Source organism: Syngnathus typhle, linkage group LG21 (genome assembly GCF_033458585.1).
Source record: "Syngnathus typhle isolate RoL2023-S1 ecotype Sweden linkage group LG21, RoL_Styp_1.0, whole genome shotgun sequence".
Classification (NCBI taxonomy): domain Eukaryota; kingdom Metazoa; phylum Chordata; class Actinopteri; order Syngnathiformes; family Syngnathidae; genus Syngnathus; species Syngnathus typhle.
Genome location: NC_083758.1, coordinates 2,348,886 through 2,367,474, shown reverse-complemented (window position 1 = coordinate 2,367,474; position 18,589 = coordinate 2,348,886). Strand labels below are relative to the sequence as shown.

General features: G+C 39.8%; 3 protein-coding genes across 6 annotated transcripts; 1 reads left to right on the top strand and 2 right to left on the bottom strand.

The window, feature by feature from the left end:
- Nucleotides 1-123: 123 nt before the first annotated feature.
- si:dkeyp-38g8.5 (uncharacterized protein LOC568385 homolog) lies at nt 124-1,524 on the bottom strand. The gene is made up of 3 exons (XM_061269183.1): nt 1,356-1,524; nt 837-1,018; nt 124-763 (listed from the first exon to the last, which is right to left on the bottom strand). Exons 1-3 carry the CDS (start codon nt 1,426-1,428, stop codon nt 155-157), a joined length of 864 nt encoding a protein of 287 aa, XP_061125167.1. The 5' UTR covers nt 1,429-1,524; the 3' UTR covers nt 124-154.
- A 527-nt stretch (nt 1,525-2,051) lies between these two features.
- On the top strand, nt 2,052-5,590 carry psmc2 (proteasome 26S subunit, ATPase 2). Its single transcript, XM_061268598.1, has 12 exons — nt 2,052-2,237; nt 2,599-2,636; nt 2,727-2,808; nt 3,596-3,695; nt 3,860-3,991; nt 4,080-4,152; nt 4,225-4,320; nt 4,463-4,627; nt 4,714-4,801; nt 4,883-5,085; nt 5,171-5,267; nt 5,332-5,590. The coding sequence occupies exons 1-12, from the start codon at nt 2,168-2,170 to the stop codon at nt 5,487-5,489; spliced, it is 1,302 nt and encodes a 433-aa protein (XP_061124582.1). The 5' UTR covers nt 2,052-2,167; the 3' UTR covers nt 5,490-5,590.
- slc26a5 (solute carrier family 26 member 5) lies at nt 5,565-18,589 on the bottom strand. 4 transcript variants are annotated; one of them, XM_061268594.1, is made up of 19 exons: nt 18,404-18,589; nt 17,717-17,742; nt 16,287-16,525; nt 15,363-15,502; nt 15,034-15,144; nt 14,316-14,491; nt 14,065-14,229; nt 13,734-13,969; nt 12,549-12,696; nt 10,784-10,897; nt 10,635-10,712; nt 10,269-10,364; nt 9,037-9,143; nt 8,870-8,939; nt 8,696-8,788; nt 8,355-8,453; nt 7,785-7,991; nt 7,604-7,658; nt 5,565-6,001 (listed from the first exon to the last, which is right to left on the bottom strand). In XM_061268594.1, exons 3-19 carry the CDS (start codon nt 16,469-16,471, stop codon nt 5,874-5,876), a joined length of 2,208 nt encoding a protein of 735 aa, XP_061124578.1. In that variant the 5' UTR covers nt 16,472-16,525; nt 17,717-17,742; nt 18,404-18,589; the 3' UTR covers nt 5,565-5,873. The 4 variants fall into 4 exon arrangements, with proteins under 4 accessions (XP_061124578.1, XP_061124579.1, XP_061124580.1 ...); XM_061268595.1 differs by lacking the exon at nt 17,717-17,742 and having other exon boundaries at nt 18,404-18,588; XM_061268596.1 differs by lacking the exons at nt 16,287-16,525; nt 17,717-17,742; nt 18,404-18,589 and having other exon boundaries at nt 15,268-15,386.

Here is an 18,589-nt window from a genome sequence, read left to right as displayed (position 1 = left end):
TTATGTGCTCTGTATGGAATAACCACATGAGTGAATAAAGTTGTTTTGATGACCTCTTCCAAAACAAAAAGGTTTTTTTCCCAATGTTTTTGATTGTTTCAAAAAAGTTATTCCCACATCTAATTCAACAAGAAAGTTCAAGGTTTATTCCCTATCAAAAACTATCAATGAGTTTTTCAAACAAGTCCAGGAAACGTTCTGTCCTGTTCTTTGAGTCTGTGGTTGTCTCCTGTTCAGCAGAAGGTTCCATTGCGGCTTTCTGTCTCTCCAAAACCAGCCGCTCTCTGTTGATGGCATCTCGGTCCTTGGCCACAATTTCTTTTTCCCGCTCTAAAAGCAGCCTTTCCCGCTCCATCAAGGCTCTGTCCCGCTCGACGATGGCTATCTCCCGCTCCAGCAATGCCCTGTCCCGTTGCAGGGCCATGCGCTCGAGCTCCATGGATTGTTTTTCCCTCTCTGTGGCTTCGTCTAGCAGCATAAACTCATGGCTGCCTTCCATCACATCCTCATCACCACCATCCTCCTCCTCTTCTGATTTATCCTCTCCGTTCAAAATCACCTCAATTTCCGGGACCTTTGTTACTTTCACCGGAGAGATGCTAGGCGGGGTTCTCTTTCTCTTTTTACCTCTGGATGAGATACACAACTTGTCATCGGTGCAGATTCCTACAATGGGAGCGCTTCCTTCTAGTCTGCCTTCCATGGCGTCATCCATCACAGTGAAGAGAGGCCACATATAACAATGACTTTTGTCCTTAAGATCCTACGGAGAAACATTTATCTGTAAGCAAAATTGCATTGGATATTAATAGAAAATGTAAAGTTAAAAAATGTACCTTGTATCGTTGTTTTAGGTTTTCCCATTTTTTCTTGGCCTGACGGTGGTTCAGTTTGTGTTGCAAGCCCATATGTCTGAGGATGGCCATCCATGCCCTCGCGGCTGTATTTCTCTTTCCGGAGAAGAGATAACTATTTGACATCCTTAGCTTCACAAGCTCTTCTGCTTCCTTTAGGGTCCCTAAAAGAGAAAATAAATAATATAATAACGCAGTAGGTATTAACCCAGGATACATAATAATGCACTTTTAGGAAGTCAGATTTACGAGAGGGTGTGAACGCAGCACAATACAAAACACGGAACTTGCCGCATAACAGCGGGAATTACGACAGCGTTTGCAAAGTTGCAAATTAACCAACCCTTTATTTTATATGACTTATTAAGGTGAGCAGTATAGAAAGCAAGTAGTAATTGCAAAGTCTACGCGTGCACGCGCAGGGCACTTCGTAGGTCGCCATTTTCACAACAGCACTCAGCCTTTTTTCTTTTCCTTTTTTGCTTTACAAATCGAACTTACAATTATAAACTGGCTCCACGGGGTTTACTGTATCACATGGCGTACTCGTGTACACGTGATCTAAGAACGCCATTTCAAGTAGAGTTAGAAGACTTCATCAATCTAGTGCACTTCGTAGGGTAGACGTTTTCTTCGGAGCGATGGGGAGGCGACTTGCGTCACTTCCGCTCATGCCGCCAAAGCTGCGTCATTTCCCCCTTCAGTTTGTTTAATTTTACAATTCCCCAACATTTCCTCTTTCTTAATATAACAATTGGGAACAAACCAAATAAATATATACAATCAGATATTCCATTTCACTTACAAAATCATAAGGATTACACGTTAACAAAGCATTTACGTAAATAAGACACATTATTGTTGGTAGAAATCGTTTTTGCCGTTCAAATTTTAGAAACTCTATGCAAAAATTAATATCAATCAAAAATATCTTAAGATAAGGAGTAAAAAAAAATGACGTCGTGATTTCCTATTTCTTTTTTGGATTTTAATTTACTGGCCAATTACGTCTCGTTGGTACTTCCTGCTAGCTACCGTTCATAAATTGCAAAAGGACAAGGCTATATTGTTTAATGACTGGGAAGACGGGAACAATCAAAAAAGTACTTGAGAAGGGTGTAACGTCATTTTGAGAGTTTGGTGTTTTTACACGATTGCTCAAACGCAGTATAATTGGTACGTATGAAATAACCTTCCGACACTTACTTCCGGTTTGGGGACGGAAACGCAAAGCTGCTGTGTAATCGTACAATTTAGCCCGTTCAGCAGCTCTGTCTGATAGTTATAAACAATAAAAATCCTGACGAATAAAAATGCCGGACTATTTAGGAGATGACCAGAGGAAGACAAAGGAGGAGGATAAGGATGACTCACCAATCAGATGTATATTGTTAAAAAGCAACGGTCTTCATTTTAGACATTAGCTGCTTTGCTAAAGTTAGCTTCCATCGGTAACAGGGTCGTATTTGTATTGTGCAGAAAAAAATCAAACCAAACGTACCTAAACGTGTAATTTCTGAAGAAATTGCGTGTAACTGCTAACTAAAAAAATATATAGTGAAATATGTAGCATGATGTGGAAGAGCTAACATTTTTTGGAATGTTGAAAATTGTTCCGAAAGTGAACGAATGATCTGATAATTTGACTTCTAATTATCTTCAAAGTTTCTCTTTTTGTACGTGTCAATACAAACCCAATGGCCATAATCCCAATTCAATGACGTTGTGTTCATGTTGTGTACAGCTTTGGATGAAGGAGACATTGCTCTTCTGAAAACTTACGTGAGTGTTCTCCCAGACGTGATAGAAGTAGTAGTCATTAAATATATTGTGTATTTTAATCCACATCCCCAAACTGTCTTGCATCACCAGGGTCAAAGCACGTACTCCAGACAGATAAAACAAGTGGAAGATGACATCCAACAGCTGCTTAAGAAAATCAATGAACTCACAGGTGAATTAAACATTTTCCTTGAAAAGATGGTAAATTTAAAATATAATATATCCGTTCCCTCGTGCTTGTCGGAACCAACGACTTTCGCCATGCTAGCCCCGTGGTGACCATCTGCACGTGCCCCGACTGGGTGCCCGGGACGATGCTCACACGTTTGCCTGCTTTGTGATGTTTTCACCGATTCACGACCACGGTCCATTGGGCGCCGTTGTACTGGACTGCCCTTACACCTGTCGATGGCCCCCGTGGAGGCTATTTTGGGGTGTTCTCTTGTATTGAGGGGTGCTGGTTAGCCGCTGTTACTTTTTTTCCTTTGTCTTTTAGCTTTGATTTGTTTTGATGGATTTTATCTTGAGCACTTTCTGGCTTTCTTTGTGGCGCCGTTGTGTGGCAGCCTTATGAGAGCCCATTGAGTTGTGCTCATGCCATCTGTGTGTCTTTTGTATACCCACTCTGTGGTATGGATACTGCTGGGGCCTGAATTTTCCCACCCACCCCTGGGGATCAATAAATATTCAATCAATAAACTATAAGCTTTTATGTAAACAGATTAGTGATTGAAAAATGAAAATTCAAATTTGCTTCATGAACCAGTTTTCTTTTTTTTTTTTTTACTCCTGTTCAACATTGAGCTAAAAATACAGACTTGCAATTTCTTAAACCCCTTATTTAAACCAACAGTGCTGTCTAGAGAAGTACAAAGTTAAACTGGTTCATGAAGCAAATTTGAAGCTTCCTTTTCCCATCACAAGTTCATACTGTATCAATTGTTTTGTGGTTGTGACAGGTATTAAAGAATCAGACACGGGGCTGGCATCACCCGCTTTGTGGGATCTGGCTGCTGACAAGCAGACCCTTCAAAGTGAACAACCACTGCAAGTTGCAAGGTAAATGTAGTATCATGACTATTTGCTCTGGCTTTTCTAAATACTGTGAAAACCTTTCAAATCTACAAATCGTTTTCTGTAAAATTGATGTGGATTTAAAGCTGCACATTAGCAAGAACTTTGCTAGCTATGTATTTTGAACCCTTTTAATTTGATTTCAACAGATGCACAAAGATCATAAACGCAGACTCCGAGGACCCTAAATACATCATCAATGTCAAGCAGTTTGCCAAGTTTGTGGTGGACCTGAGTGATCAGGTGGCCCCGACTGACATAGAGGAAGGCATGAGAGTTGGGTAAGAAGAAAAAAAGAAATCAATTCACCTTACTGATCAATTAAGATTTTAAACACTGACGCTGACAACTTCATGTTTGTTGTCGCAGTGTTGACAGAAACAAGTATCAGATCCATATCCCTCTGCCACCTAAAATCGATCCGACTGTCACCATGATGCAGGTACAAACACGCCAGCCAAAATCGAATTAATTGGTTACCAATTTACACAAGTAACGTTACGTTGTCATGTAGGTGGAGGAAAAACCTGACGTTACCTACAGTGATGTCGGTGGCTGTAAGGAGCAGATTGAAAAGCTGAGGGAAGTCGTTGAGACCCCCTTGCTCCATGTGAGTTGTTTACTTAATGCTGATTTTAGCACAGCCACAAGAGGTCGCCATAAGTATCAGGATTTGCCCCATCATTATAAGTAAAATATTAACTGGTAGCTAATAATTTGACATTAAAGCTATTTGTGTTTTCGCTCACCAGCCCGAACGGTTCGTCAACTTGGGCATCGAGCCTCCGAAAGGTGTGCTTCTGTTCGGACCACCCGGCACCGGTAAGACCCTGTGCGCCCGTGCCGTGGCCAATCGGACAGACGCCTGCTTCATCAGAGTCATTGGTTCGGAACTGGTGCAGAAGTATGTGGGAGAGGTAAAAACATTCAGACTGAATCAAATAATGTGAAATGTTTTTTTTTTTTTTTTCTTCAATAAAAATAGTAAATCTATTTTCTTTAGGGAGCCCGGATGGTGAGAGAACTTTTCGAGATGGCCAGGACCAAGAAAGCATGCCTTATCTTTTTTGATGAAATAGATGCTATTGGAGGTATGGTCATGGTCAAGTTCTAATGTTGGCAGTTTTTTTTTTTTTTTCTTCTTCATGAAATGTCATTTTTTAACCAAATAGGCGCACGTTTCGACGACGGTGCTGGCGGAGACAACGAGGTCCAGAGGACCATGCTGGAGCTCATCAACCAGCTGGACGGTTTCGACCCGCGCGGAAACATTAAAGTGCTGATGGCCACCAACAGGCCTGACACTTTGGATCCGGCCCTGATGAGACCAGGACGTCTAGATAGGAAGATTGAGTTCAGCTTGCCTGATCTAGAGGTGCAGCAAACACCCACATAAAAAATATAGTGGTGGGATCAGGATCAGTCAGGGCATAAAAATAAACTTTTTTGGGGGGTTTCAGGGTCGGACGCATATCTTCAAGATTCATGCTCGTTCCATGAGTGTGGAGAGAGACATTCGCTTTGAGCTGTTGGCTCGCCTCTGTCCCAACAGCACAGGTAAAAATACTCAAATGTAATTGACACTAAAGAAAACCCACTGACATTTGGATCTTCTCGCCAGGTGCCGAGATTCGCAGCGTGTGCACTGAAGCCGGTATGTTTGCAATCAGAGCTCGCCGGAAGATCGCCACTGAGAAGGACTTCCTGGAGGCTGTTAACAAGGTCATCAAGTCCTACGCCAAGTTCAGCGCCACGCCCAGATACATGACTTACAATTAGGTGTGTGTGTGTATATTTTGTTTTCCATGTCCTCTAGAAGGCAGAGTGGAAATAAATCCTTTTTGTTGTCAGATGTTAAAAATAAAAGTTTATTCCATGAGTATCAAGATTTATTTTTAAAAAAAACAATACAACAGTAAGCATCTGTCATTTGGTAATGTCTCTGAAAATATGAAATTACTTTGTGTTTTTCAAAACTAATCTCCCTATCTAATGTGCAACTGAAGCTGTTTAACACTACACAGCACACACACATACACGCATATCCAGCACAAAGCAACATTGCTATAACCAGTAACAACACAGTCTTTGAACAAATCCTGGGCATTTTAACAAGCCCTTGAGTGCTTCAAAAGGACGCAAAACATATTCTTCACATTCGTATCAGCATGTAGACTTGGGTTTCGAATTTTGACAGTGCAACACAGCATCATGAATGGTGGGGAACACCATGTTGGGGCTTATGATTCCAGAGAAGAACTGTAGCTGGTCCAGCTCAGTCAGCAGACTTCCTAGTTGAGTCACACAGAAAATGTGTTTGATCAGAATTTAAGGACTTGGCGGAAGAGTAGCACACAGGTAAGCTTTTTACACATTCACTGCCATCAACTAAACTTGTCTATTACGTTTATTTTTGTTTTTTACGGGAATGGTCAGGCGAGCATCTCAATTGCTTCTCCACTGTAGAGTTCAAATTTGGAGATTTATAATCAATGCTTGACATCACATTTCAGATATTGCAATTGGCACACTGGGAATCCACAGGGAGAAAAATGGGCATTTTGCACAACCTACATTTTTCTACTAATTTCCAGAATTACTCAGGATTCATCGCAAATTAATCAAATTTTATTTCTAACGTATATGTACAATATTTTTCCAAAATGTTTCATACTCTTAAGAAAACAGTGGAGAGATGTTTCATGCTTGTATCTTTTAGTTCACTGGGTGTAATTTCATGGTCATAGCTAGTCATTTGAAATTAAAGATACTAGTTAGAAGGGGTGTGAAACATCAAGTTGAGGTAACTTTCCTGCCACTAGGGGGCAATGTTTTATGTTGGATGTTGGTAAGAGCAGGGGTCCCCAACCCCCGGTCCCGGTCAGTGGGTCACTTGGTACCGAGCCGCCAAGCCGCACACAAAAAAAAACTTTTTTTTTTTTTTTTATCGACGATCAATTAATTCAGGTCAAGATGCTCGTCCTGGTCACGTGACATGTTTCCCCAGTCGAGCCCGCAAAGCTGGCAAAAATGAGTAAGAATTTATCCTGAAAAATGTGGCGATTCTCTCCCAATTCCATCCATTGGTGCAGCTGTGTCTCGTGATACAGGTTAATTCAGGTCAAGACGCTCGTCTCAGTCATGTGACATGTCACCTCAGTCGAGCCCGCGAAGCAAGCAAATATGAGAAAGAAAGATATTTGGAAAAAAAAACAATGGGGACACGGAAAAAGAAGAGGCTACGACTTCTAAGAAAAGGAAAGCTGCATTTAAAAGAACATGTCTGGAGTCCTACTTAAAATATGCATTTATCGCCACAGGTGACTGATGCGCTAAGCAAGCCGACTCTGGCTAATATGTGGCGGTGACGGGCCAGCTAACGAGGCAATGCACATGGAGACCAAGCATCCTGTATTAAACGACAAACCTTAACCACTTTGGGTGTCATTGTCTCAGATTACGCGGGCTCGTTTCTGAGAAACAAGCTCAGTGCTCCCACTAATTCAACGTAATGGTGAGTTTTATTTTGATGTTGTTTATACTTGTTTTAATGTCAGTCGTATCATTTTATTCATTTCATTCGTATTTATAGATTTATTATAAATGTATTATTTATTTATATGAATGTACTATTTATTTATATCACGGTTGGTCCGCGAAAATATTTCTGACACGTAACCGGTCCGTGGCGCAAAAAAGGTTGGGGACCACTGGGTAAGAGGACCAGTTCGATTTTCAAATTGAGAACTAATGAATCGCAACATGCCTCAATTTGTGTATTCTACCCATTTTCACCATAGTTCACAAGTCCAGGTAGAGTGACTCTTTTGCACGTTTTTATGTCTTTAAATACTTAAGTTTGATACTGATGAGCACGTCATGATTATACTTACTATTGCAGCCCGCTATGATGACTTGAACATCTACTGCTCCATACTCCTTAATGACCTGCAGAGATACAGAGGGTTATACATAATCAATAAATTGGATTAAACGGTTATTATTGAGCAATACTTTCTTCACTACATGTTGCACATTTCACTCTTGTTGCCTCAAGTGACTAAAATAAATAACCTGTTTGATGGCTTTGGCTCCCACAGAGTCAATAAAGCCCACGTGAGTCCAGTCCAGGATGATGGAGTGGACGGAGCCGAGCGATTGAAGGAAGGCAAGCTCCTCGATATCCTTTGAGCTATGATCCTCTCCTAGGCGGCCGTTTGTCTGATCTCCAGCCATTTTATTGAACGACAAATCCTTCTGAGTCATAGCTCCTTCCTTCTCCTGATATAGAAAAAAAAAAAAGCCGAGTGAATCGTTTCAGACTTTCAGTTTTAGACAAACTCACTAAACTAAATTGGTTTTAAGTCATTTCAAGGCTACTGCACTACATTTAGATTTCAACAGGTTATATTTATTAGTAGTGTTAATTATTACTAAGTAACTGTTATGTATTTATAGATAGTAACTTTTGAAAAGTTGATATTAGTACACAGTACTCTTATCATATTAAATTGTCCTGTACAGTCAATAGCACAGTAAGTATTGCACAAGCAAATAGAGAGCAAAATACATATTTAACCATTGCAAACATGTTGGAGGACACAAAAAGTAGGAGGAGGAAAAAAATAAGGTCAGTGAAGCTACCTCGGCATTTGTCCTTGGAGAACATGTCAGAGAGCTGTTGGCCTTTTGTTTTTTCTGAGCTTTTCTGGCAGTGTGGATGTGTTCCGGGTTTACACCTGTCTGTAAAATGACAAGAATGCCAAAGATAAGAGCTGAATATAGCACAGAAGCACGTGATTAGATAATAATGTTTTGGGCAAGTGGCTTTTTATTTAAACTAAAAGTGAGGTTGTACAATCTTTTAAGGTTTAAGGATTTTAGCTTTCAATATGGTGGTTTACTTTTTAGACCAACCTAACCAAGAGAGGAGTTGAAAAAGTGTTCACATGCCAGTGTTACAATCCCAAGGTAACAAGGATTACCTTCTCTTTGAGGGCGCTCACATAAAGGTCATTGTTGGCAAAGTAGATTGACGAGTTGTAATGGAAAATCTTAATCCCCTCGCATTCCACCGCCTTGGAAGAAGATGAATCAAGTGGTCACTGTTGAGGGTGTTGGTGGCAACTTGGTCAATATGCTCTCTCCTCACAACTAACCTCTTCATATTCGTCCACTTCATAGTATAGTCCCGTGTTGGAAACCTGCCCGAGGACTGCCGTTTTCGGGCTGCAAGACAAAACAGAGTTTAGTCATGAACCCGAATTTTGTGAAATGGGGAATACAGAAAGTAATGATAGTATAATGGCAAATTAAATATACTGACCTCTGTGTTCTATAGATGACTGTCAGTAAAGCAAATGCAATGGCGGAGAGAAGGCCATAATCCAAGCCCAATAGCACGGATGCAACAAAAGTCACCAGCCAGATGGCCTGATAAAGGAAAGCATTTGCTTCATCCATTCATCAAGCTGCTCAGCTTTTATTTCATTTTGAGATTTATTTTTATTGATTACCGTAATTTTCGGACTATAAGTCGCGTTTTCTTTCATAGTTTGGGTGGGGGGCGACTTATACTCAGGAGCAACTTGTATATGTTTTTTTTCATAACACATCACTTACTTACAAGTATAGTTGACCACTTCACATGTTATTTTTAGTATAGTTGATCACTTCACATGCTTTGATATCTTTATCTTGAGCATATTCAAAACATGAAAAATAGAGAGAAAAAAATCAAATAAAGTAATTAACACTTTAAAGCGCCATATCCTCTGGACATGTCCTCTGTCACCAGGAGGACATAAAGGACGAGAAATTTGATCGATGGATTTAATGATTTGGAGTGACACAAATGGTTTGATAATATTGTTGTTTATGTGATAGTTATTTAAAATATAGTTTATATATCGTTGTATGGGCCTGTGGAATAATTTGAACTGCGGCGCGGCACACGGCATTGTTGACAAAGGACGATCGATGGATTCGATGAATTGGAGTGACGCTGATGTTTTTATAAACGTGTTATTCATGTAATAGTTTTTCTTAAATAACCGAATGTTACATCAGGCCCATTCTCAGCTCCTCGTTTCTGTTTGTCACGTTAGCATACTGTATCGTTTAGCCTGTTGTTGCTCGTTCATGTCTGTTCTTGGTGTTGGATTTTGTCGAATAAATTGCCCCCCAAAATGCGACTTATACTCCGGAGCGACTTATATATGTTTTTTTTTTCACATTTTTGGGCATTTTATGGCTGGTGCGACTTATACTCCGGAGCGACCTATCATTGTTTTTTTTAACTACAACAATCTTAGCCCCATCTCTCTACAAAGGTGATTTTGTATTTTCTCCTGGAGCAGAGACCTCCTATTCTATCTGTGTCAACACAATTGCTGTGACAAATGTAGACTTTTGCACTGTACATCTATCATTCCATTTTTGATGTCGCTTGTTCTCAATGTTAAGATGGAGCCAATCTAAATTACTTTGGAAAGCATTCCATTGGCTCATGCAAAACAATGTTAGCATGCTACTTTTTGTTAGCTTTCATTGACTGACCAGTTCAATCTTGCTGGTTCTCCATAGAGTTGGGATGTCTCTGAATTGTTTGAACATCCCCAGCAGGTTGACCATGATGATGGCTGCCAACGCAGTCTGGGATACAGAAAAGACAAAAGATGCTGTGAAAATAGTCATTCACCTCTGTGTGCAATTTCTTTTGAGCTTTTTTAAGCTTTGTGGGTGCGGCTAACATTGAGACGCACCAAATAATCCGGAACTCTGACCATACTCTATTCTCAGACTTTTAATCACTACAGGCAGCAACTGGTTTGCAGGAGACACCAAGAGCTTGGCAGTTCCGGAGTGTTTAATCAATGCTAAAAGAGAATGTGTCATGACATCACCTCCATGGCCTCAGCTCACCTGTGGGAGCGGCTCAAAGACAAAACCAATGGCGACGATCACCAGTAACACCAAGAGAGAGCCGAGCAAACCCGCAATCTGAACCAAGTGCACAAGAATTACAATCAATAAACGTAATATTATCATTATCGTTTCATAACATCTTTTACCTGGGTTTTCCCCCCTGTGCTCTCCTGCACCAGGCTCCTTGACATGGAGCAAGTGATGGTGAATGTTTGGAAGAAAGAGCTGATGAAGTTACACAGGCCAAGGGCTATCAGCTCCTGTAAAGCAAGCTAGGTTTAGTATTTGATAGGGGTGTAACGATACATCGATACACATCGATTAATCGATATAATGCTCTACGATTTATTGGTATCGATGCTAAAGGTAAACATCGATTTATATCACCGTGTTTGACCTCGGACATTAGACGCGACTTTATTTTGAAATCCAGTTCATTGTTGCTTGCTTCCTCTTTCCGGCGTTGTTGTGTTGTGAGCAGAGCACGCGCGTGAAAGGGGAGGGGACAACTAGTCCGCGGCTCCTGGGCTGGTGCTATGGCTAGTGTCCAAAAAGACGAGGAAATTTGCTCCCCTTTAGGCTTCAAGTCATTCGTTTGGAAGCACTTTGGATTCCAAAGAAAAGATGGCTCAACGGCCAAGACACGTGCAGTTTGTAAATCCTGCCATGCGGTGATCAAATATTCAGGGAGCACAAATCTCGCCGCACATTTAAAGAAAAAACACGACATCAAAGTTCAGTGTTAAAGTAAGCAATTTGTATACTACAATACTCTTGTAATTTCCTAAATAAAGAGTTTGCAGTGCCTTGTTGATTTTGCGTATGAATTGTTATAAATCAGGATATTGTTATATATTTTTTACTAAAAAAAAAAAAATATCGATCGTAGAGCACTATATCGCGATATATCGTGAATGAATCGCAGCAGGCTTTAAGATATCGGCAAATATCGTATCGTAGTTCTTTATATCGATATTATATCGTATCGTGCCAAAACCCGCGATTTACACCCCTAGTATTTGAGGATGTTCTTGATTCAATACAATTCTTGAGATGGGGGAATTTTGATAGTCTTTACAAATGAAAACACACTGCATACACTGCATTTTTGACTAGCAGTGAGAAAAATGGTGGGATATTTGTCAAGAACTGAAAAAAAAAAATCAACACCCCAGATATTAAGTTTTTGTATTGCATGGGATAATAATTTTATAATTTCTTGGAGTAAATATACCGTAATTTTCGGACTATAAGGTGCGTTTTTTTTCATAGTTTGGGTGGGCGACTTATATACACATATATGGGGGGTTTTTTTCACTTTTTTGGGCATTTTATGGCTGGTGCGACTTACACTCCGGTGCGATTTATAGTCTGAAAATTACGGTATTCACTACTTTGATGATCACAATAGGAGAATCAAGGTGATTGTAATTCACAAAAACTAACAGAATCAGCAAACTAAAATTGTACAAACGTTTTTGTTAAATTAAAATTTGTATAAAAATTACAACTAAAACTAATAAAAGCTCAATTAAAATGGCACGGTTTTGATTAAAGTAATTAAAACTACCAGAATAGAAAAAAAAACACGTCAAAACAAAACAGAAACTAAGTATAATGAAAAATACAAAACTTTAAAAATCTGGCAGCAATTCAACCCTCCAAATTCTTTTTGTAATTAAAGAATGCATGAACTCCCAATGGCGAAAATACATAGCGGAGACCTGTCTGACAAGTCTTTGTTTATGGAACCAATCCACTGAATTTCTTTGTTGACCACTTTTCTTGGGCACCTACACTCAAGACAAGACTTTCTAAATCCAGCCAACACTTCACTTCGCATCAAATTCTTACACAGAGTGTTTTGAAATCTGGTATTTCCGCATGTACCGCACAATACGTTTTCCGCACCTGATTACCATCCACACTGTAGTTGTGCTTCAAAGCAAAGATTTTGGCCAGTGAGATTCCCATGGAGAAGCCTACAATCGCAATAGCGAAGGCGTCGGTGACCAAAGTGCGTAACAGTGAGAAGTCCGGAACCACAGGTGGGAGAAGCCTGAGAACACACAGAAGGACGATTGAAGCACATTCACACAGGTTATACGTGATATCCTGTATTTTTCCGACTACAAAGCACATTTAAAAAAAAAATTCAAAAATGGACAATGGGCCTTATAATAAGGCCATATGATAACATCTTGATACCAAATCTTATCTTTGGTCAGCTCTCATAAAACTGCTGTCAATCATTTTTGGAACGACATGTAATCTATCAAGAAGATAGCTGATAACTAGATAATAGGGGTGTAAATCGCAGGTTGTGTCACGATAAGATATCATATTGATACAAAGAACTACGATACGATATTTGCCGATAACTTAAAGCCTGCTGCGATTCATTCACGATATATCATGATATAGTGCTCTACGATCGATATTTTTGTTTTTTTAAATAAAAAATATAGAACAATATCCTGATTTATAACAATTCATACGCAAAATCAACAAGGTACTGCAAACTCTTTATTTAGGAAATTACTAGAGTATTGTAGTATACAAAGTGCTTATTTTAACACTGAACTTTGATGTCGTGTTTTTTCTTTAAATGTGCGGCGAGATTTGTGCTCCCTGAATATTTGATCACCGCATGGCAGGATTTACAAACTGCACGTGTCTTGTCCTTTGAGCCATCTTTTCTTTGGAATCCAAAGTGCTTCCAAACGAATGACTTGAAGCCTAAAGGGGAGCGAATTTCCTCGTCTTTTTGGACACTAGCCATAGCACCAGCCCAGGAGCCGCGTACTAGTTGTCGACTCCCCTTTCACGTGCCTGCTCTGCTCACAACACAACGCCGCGCACTGCTCCCGGAAAAAGGAAGCAAGCAACAATGAACTGGATTTCAAAGTAAAGTCGCATCTAATGTCCGAGGTAAAACACGGCGACACAAATCAATGTTTACGTTTAGCATCGATGCCAATAAATCATAGAGCATTATATTGATTAATCGATGTGTATCGATGAATCGTTACACCCCGACTAGATAACATTCAACATTGAAGCACGATTACACACACAAGAAGCGTGAACTCTTACCCAGTTGGTATCTCCCCAACTACATCGACATTATAGTTTCCGGCCAATGCCATGCCATAGGAGACGCCAGTTGATATAATGACGATGATTATCTCCCCAGGTATAGGGATGGGGAGTTTTTTTTTGAAGCGCTCATTTAGGTCTTTGATCACATAGAGAAAGACCAAACATACGAGGCCCAGGATGAGAGTGGTGACATTTGTAGTTGTAATGTGACTGAGTACTGCCTTGACACTCTGCAAAGATAAAGGACAAAAACTTTAGATTTATTTTGAGGGGAAAAAAAACAAACCCATTCTATGTAAAAAAATGTACTTTGTTTTGAACTCACATATATAACAGAGAGGGCTCCGCTGAAGCGCTTTGTTTTCACTCCCAGCAGGTATTTTAATTGAGAAACCACAACATGCACAGCAGCTGCTGTAGTGAAGCCTCGCACCAGCGGCTCCGTGAGGTAAATCGCCACAAAGCCAAACCTGAGAAGACCGAAAACAATCTAAAGAGAAAGGGGCAACGAAATTATTTGTATTTCTGATGAAACCAAAATGGAGCTTTAAGTTGGAAAAACTGGACTGCACGGACCTGAATGATACCCACGAGGGTTGTCAGCACCACAGCCACCTGGACCCTCTTGGCGTCACGTTCCGCCACATCAAAAATGGCGGACACGTTGGTCCCATTGGTAGCTTGCATGTATGAGTCTGGAACCTCCCTGACTGCAACGCTTCCAATCATCAGGCTTATTACTGCAAAGGTGCCTGTAAATCACACCCACAGACAGACTTAATGAAGAAATATTTTTCAAATTCACCATATCTTTAGTCATACCATCTTTTTTGGACTACCCATTCATTGCCATTGACAGAGTATATGTCCATTTTTACTGGGCTGGCAGTGAATGAGATAATCTGGCAATATAGTCCAAAAAATACCTCATAACAATTTTGTCCAAATGATTAGCATGGGAATCAAAACCTGAATCTCCTTTCGCCCTACTGCCTCTGCCAAAAAGTGAAAAGATTATTTTCTCCTAGAATTGCATTCTCGGGCAATAATTAAAAGTCAAGGAAACACAGTAAAAGCTTCAGTTCTTTGTTTAAAAGTTAAACAGGTTTGGTTTATTATCCTGAGTGATAGGAACTAGTTTATTGTGTGTGTGACATTTCTCTCCGTCCAAGTAGCATAAGGTTAGAAAACCTCAACATTCCCAGGAAGCAAGTTTGGTCTGGAACCAGTACAAAACTTAATTTCTGTAAACTCCTCCACGGGAATTTTTCAAACAAAAATGATTTTTGCTCACCTATGGATATGTGCCTGGATGTGCCAAAGAAAACATACAGCAGAACAGGATAGAACGACGAGTACAGACCATAAACTGGAGGCACAGCAGCTAGCATAGCATAGGCAAGACCTACGGTACAAAAGAGAGAGAGCTGTTTAAATAAACTGTCAAACTCATAAACAAAACTTGTCCTCACAACCTCAGAGCTACAGAGATACCAAAACCAAAGCAGCGGGTTGTAACAAGAAGCACCTCAGGAGTTGGCTACGCGCCTCCAAACAATATTGTTTTTCCAGATGATTCTCATGTCTACTGAATCCTGCTAAATGAGCTGAGAAGCTGCTCACCTTGGGGGAGTTGCACAACTCCGGTGCTAAGACCTGAGACCACGTCGTGAAACAAGTATTCCCTGACTGGGTACTTTGGCAGCCATGCGAGAATAGGCAGGAAGCTTAGAACCACTGCCTTTGCCCGCTGTGTCGAGCACCTACGTAAAGCGAAAACATCATTTATCAGGCATTTGTTTCAGATATGAACATCATATAGTCCTACTTTTTAACAATAAGGTACTTGGTGTGTGACTTAACTTCATAAAACATTTCATTTCGCATCATAGTTATCATACCGTAATAAGATGTTCTTTGAGAGCACTTCTTAAACAACTTCATAAAACAGTCAGTAGTTTCATTTTGCATCACAGTTACCATATCATAAAAAAATGTTCTTTCAGAGCACTCAGTAAACAGTGAACAGAGGATGAAGAACAAATGCCCGTGAGTATTGTTTTATGTTTTTAATTCTTGCTTTTAAATTTTGTACTTTTAATTAAGTGAAGCACATTGAGTTACCTAGTGTGTGAAAGGCGCTCGATAACAAAAATGGCCTTGTCTACGTGTGTTGCGCCACCAATTGTGTTAAAAAATCTGTTGCTTTCAAGCCCGCAATTAGCGATGCTAAGCGTTAGCATTTATATGGCATTTTGCATTTTTTATGTTTACTTTGAAATTAAACTTTAACTGGAAGTGGTATTAAACAGCCAATAATTTCATTTCAATATTTGTCAAACTGCTGGGAATGCTCTCACTAAAACAGATTATTTATATAAAACAGAAATGATAATTGCTTCCAATGGGCTTATTGTGTGTTTTTTTGTGTGTTTTTTTAAATTAGGATGAAAAATAAGATTGGCTAGGTACAAATTGTTGTCAAAATTGGACTTCCACTGCACATACTTGGCATAATAACACAAACATTTTTTTCTTTCAACATACCGACAGTACAGTGCAAGCTTCTGACGGAGGGTGGTGGTTTTCTCTTTGCGGTGGAGAAGCTCTGATCTAATATGTGCCTCGTCGTAGACGGGACGCTCAATCTTGTAATTCAGCAACTTCTCTGCATCCTCCACCTCTATTGTTGCCACCGCTGCTGGTGCTTCTTCTTCGTCATTTGGCTCCATCAATATTATTTCCGGTCTGTCGTTATTCCTTTACGTGTAAGCCACACTTGCTCTCTGATAGTAACAAAACAAAATCATCTCAGGTTGTTTTGCTTTCTTGTTGTGTAATGATTTTAAGTTTCTTCAGATAAGGAAGATTGCTTGAAGAGATAACATGTCAATAATTTGCACAAAAGATGACACCATACATGTGTCCGCCTCTGAATGGTTGTAAATGTGAGTGAGTGACTCAATGAGTCACACTCAAGACCTCTCATTTTGAATGATGGGAGAAACCACTAGCAATAAGCCTCTGAAGTTAGTAGAATGATTACTGCCCCCAATATTGTGGATTTTATGGAAGTTTAAAGTATTCTTCAATAAGGGACACTCGCTTCTGTAGTGAGCACTAGGGGTGTAACGATTCATCGATACACATCGATTAATCGATATAATGCTCTACGATTTATTGGCATCAATGCTAAACGTAAACATCGATTTATATCGCCGTGTTTGACCTCGGACATTGAACGCGACTTTATTTTGAAATCTAGTTCATTGTTGCTTGCTTCCTCTTTCCGGGAGCAGTGCGCGGCGTTGTTGTGTTGTGAGCAGAGCAGGCACGTGAAAGTGGAGTCGACAACTAGTACGCGGCTCCTGGGCTGGTGCTATGGCTAGTGTCCAAAAAGACGAGGAAATTTGCTCCCCTTTAGGCTTCAAGTCATTTGTCTGGAAGCACTTTGGATTCCAAAGAAAAGATGGCTCAACGGACAAGACATGTGCAGTTTGTAAATCCTGCCATGCGGTGATCAAATATTCAGGGAGCACAAATCTCGCCGCACATTTAAAGAAAAAACACAACATCAAAGTTCAGTGTTAAAATAAGCACTTTGTATACTACAATACTCTTGTATAATTTCCTAAATAAAGAGTTTGCAGTACCTTGTTGATTTTGCGTATGAATTGTTATAAATCAGGATATTGTTCTATATTTTTTATTTAAAAAAAAAAAAAAAAGATCGATCGTAGAGCACTATATCGCGATGTATCGTGAATGAATCGCAGCAGGCTTTAAGATATCGGCGAATATCGTATCGTGAGGCTTTGTATCTATATATCGTATCGTGACAAAACCCGCGATTTACACCCCTAGTGAGCACCAATGAAGAGGAAGACGTTAAATGTCCCCCCAAAAAATCAAAAATATTGGCGCAATTGTTCTATTTGCAGTGGTTGAAGCGGGCATAAGTAGAGATGTCTACATACATTTTGGCGATCAAGTGAAGCTTTCTCTATGGAAAAGAAAACACAAAATGTCAATAAAATTCAAAATATTGGAGAGATCGTTTCAATTAGGTCTGGAAAGATATGGATAGTTTGCGGCTGATGTTGACGACAGTATTTGGCAGAATAAAATTCTAATAACCGATTGATTCATTCCAATATTTGGCATAATACAATTCAATACAACAACAACAAAAAATCATGATAATCTAGTCAGTGGCGAGGTTATCATGTTGGCTCGGCCAGAAGTTTTTTTTTACCTTTTTTTTTTTTGCAATAAAAATTACCCACATCTGATGCAAATCCATAAATGTTACATTTGACGGACATGCCAAAATTGTGGGAGACTTGTTATTTCTCAGAGCCTCTTACAGTACAAATGTGATGTGGTACGTGGATTTTGTAAGGTTAAAGATAGTTTGAAGCATTTCTGTCACTTCGTTAGCTAGCTAACATTGTATTACCGGAATTAGTAGTATTACAACGAATGTTTTTTGATTGTTTGTTTGTTTGTTTGTTTGTTTGTTTGTTTGTTTGTTTGTTTAGTAGGCAAGCCATCTTTCATGATATCAATTAAACAATCTCTGTAGCACAACACAGGAATAATTTTCTCTTCCTTTCGTAATGTCAGCTAATACAAGGGTGTTATTTAAACGCCAGGGTTCTTACCTTCTTCTCCAGTTACGGCTCTCGTTAGGATGCTGCGGGTTGAACGTGAACTTTAAGAGAATGACCTTCTGGGCTAAAGTTTAACAGAAGCACGGTGATCCGGTGACAGTGAACGCTGTAACGACAGTGAACGCTGTGACGACCGTTTGCAAAATTACAAAGAAAGATCGCATCCGCACAGGCTGA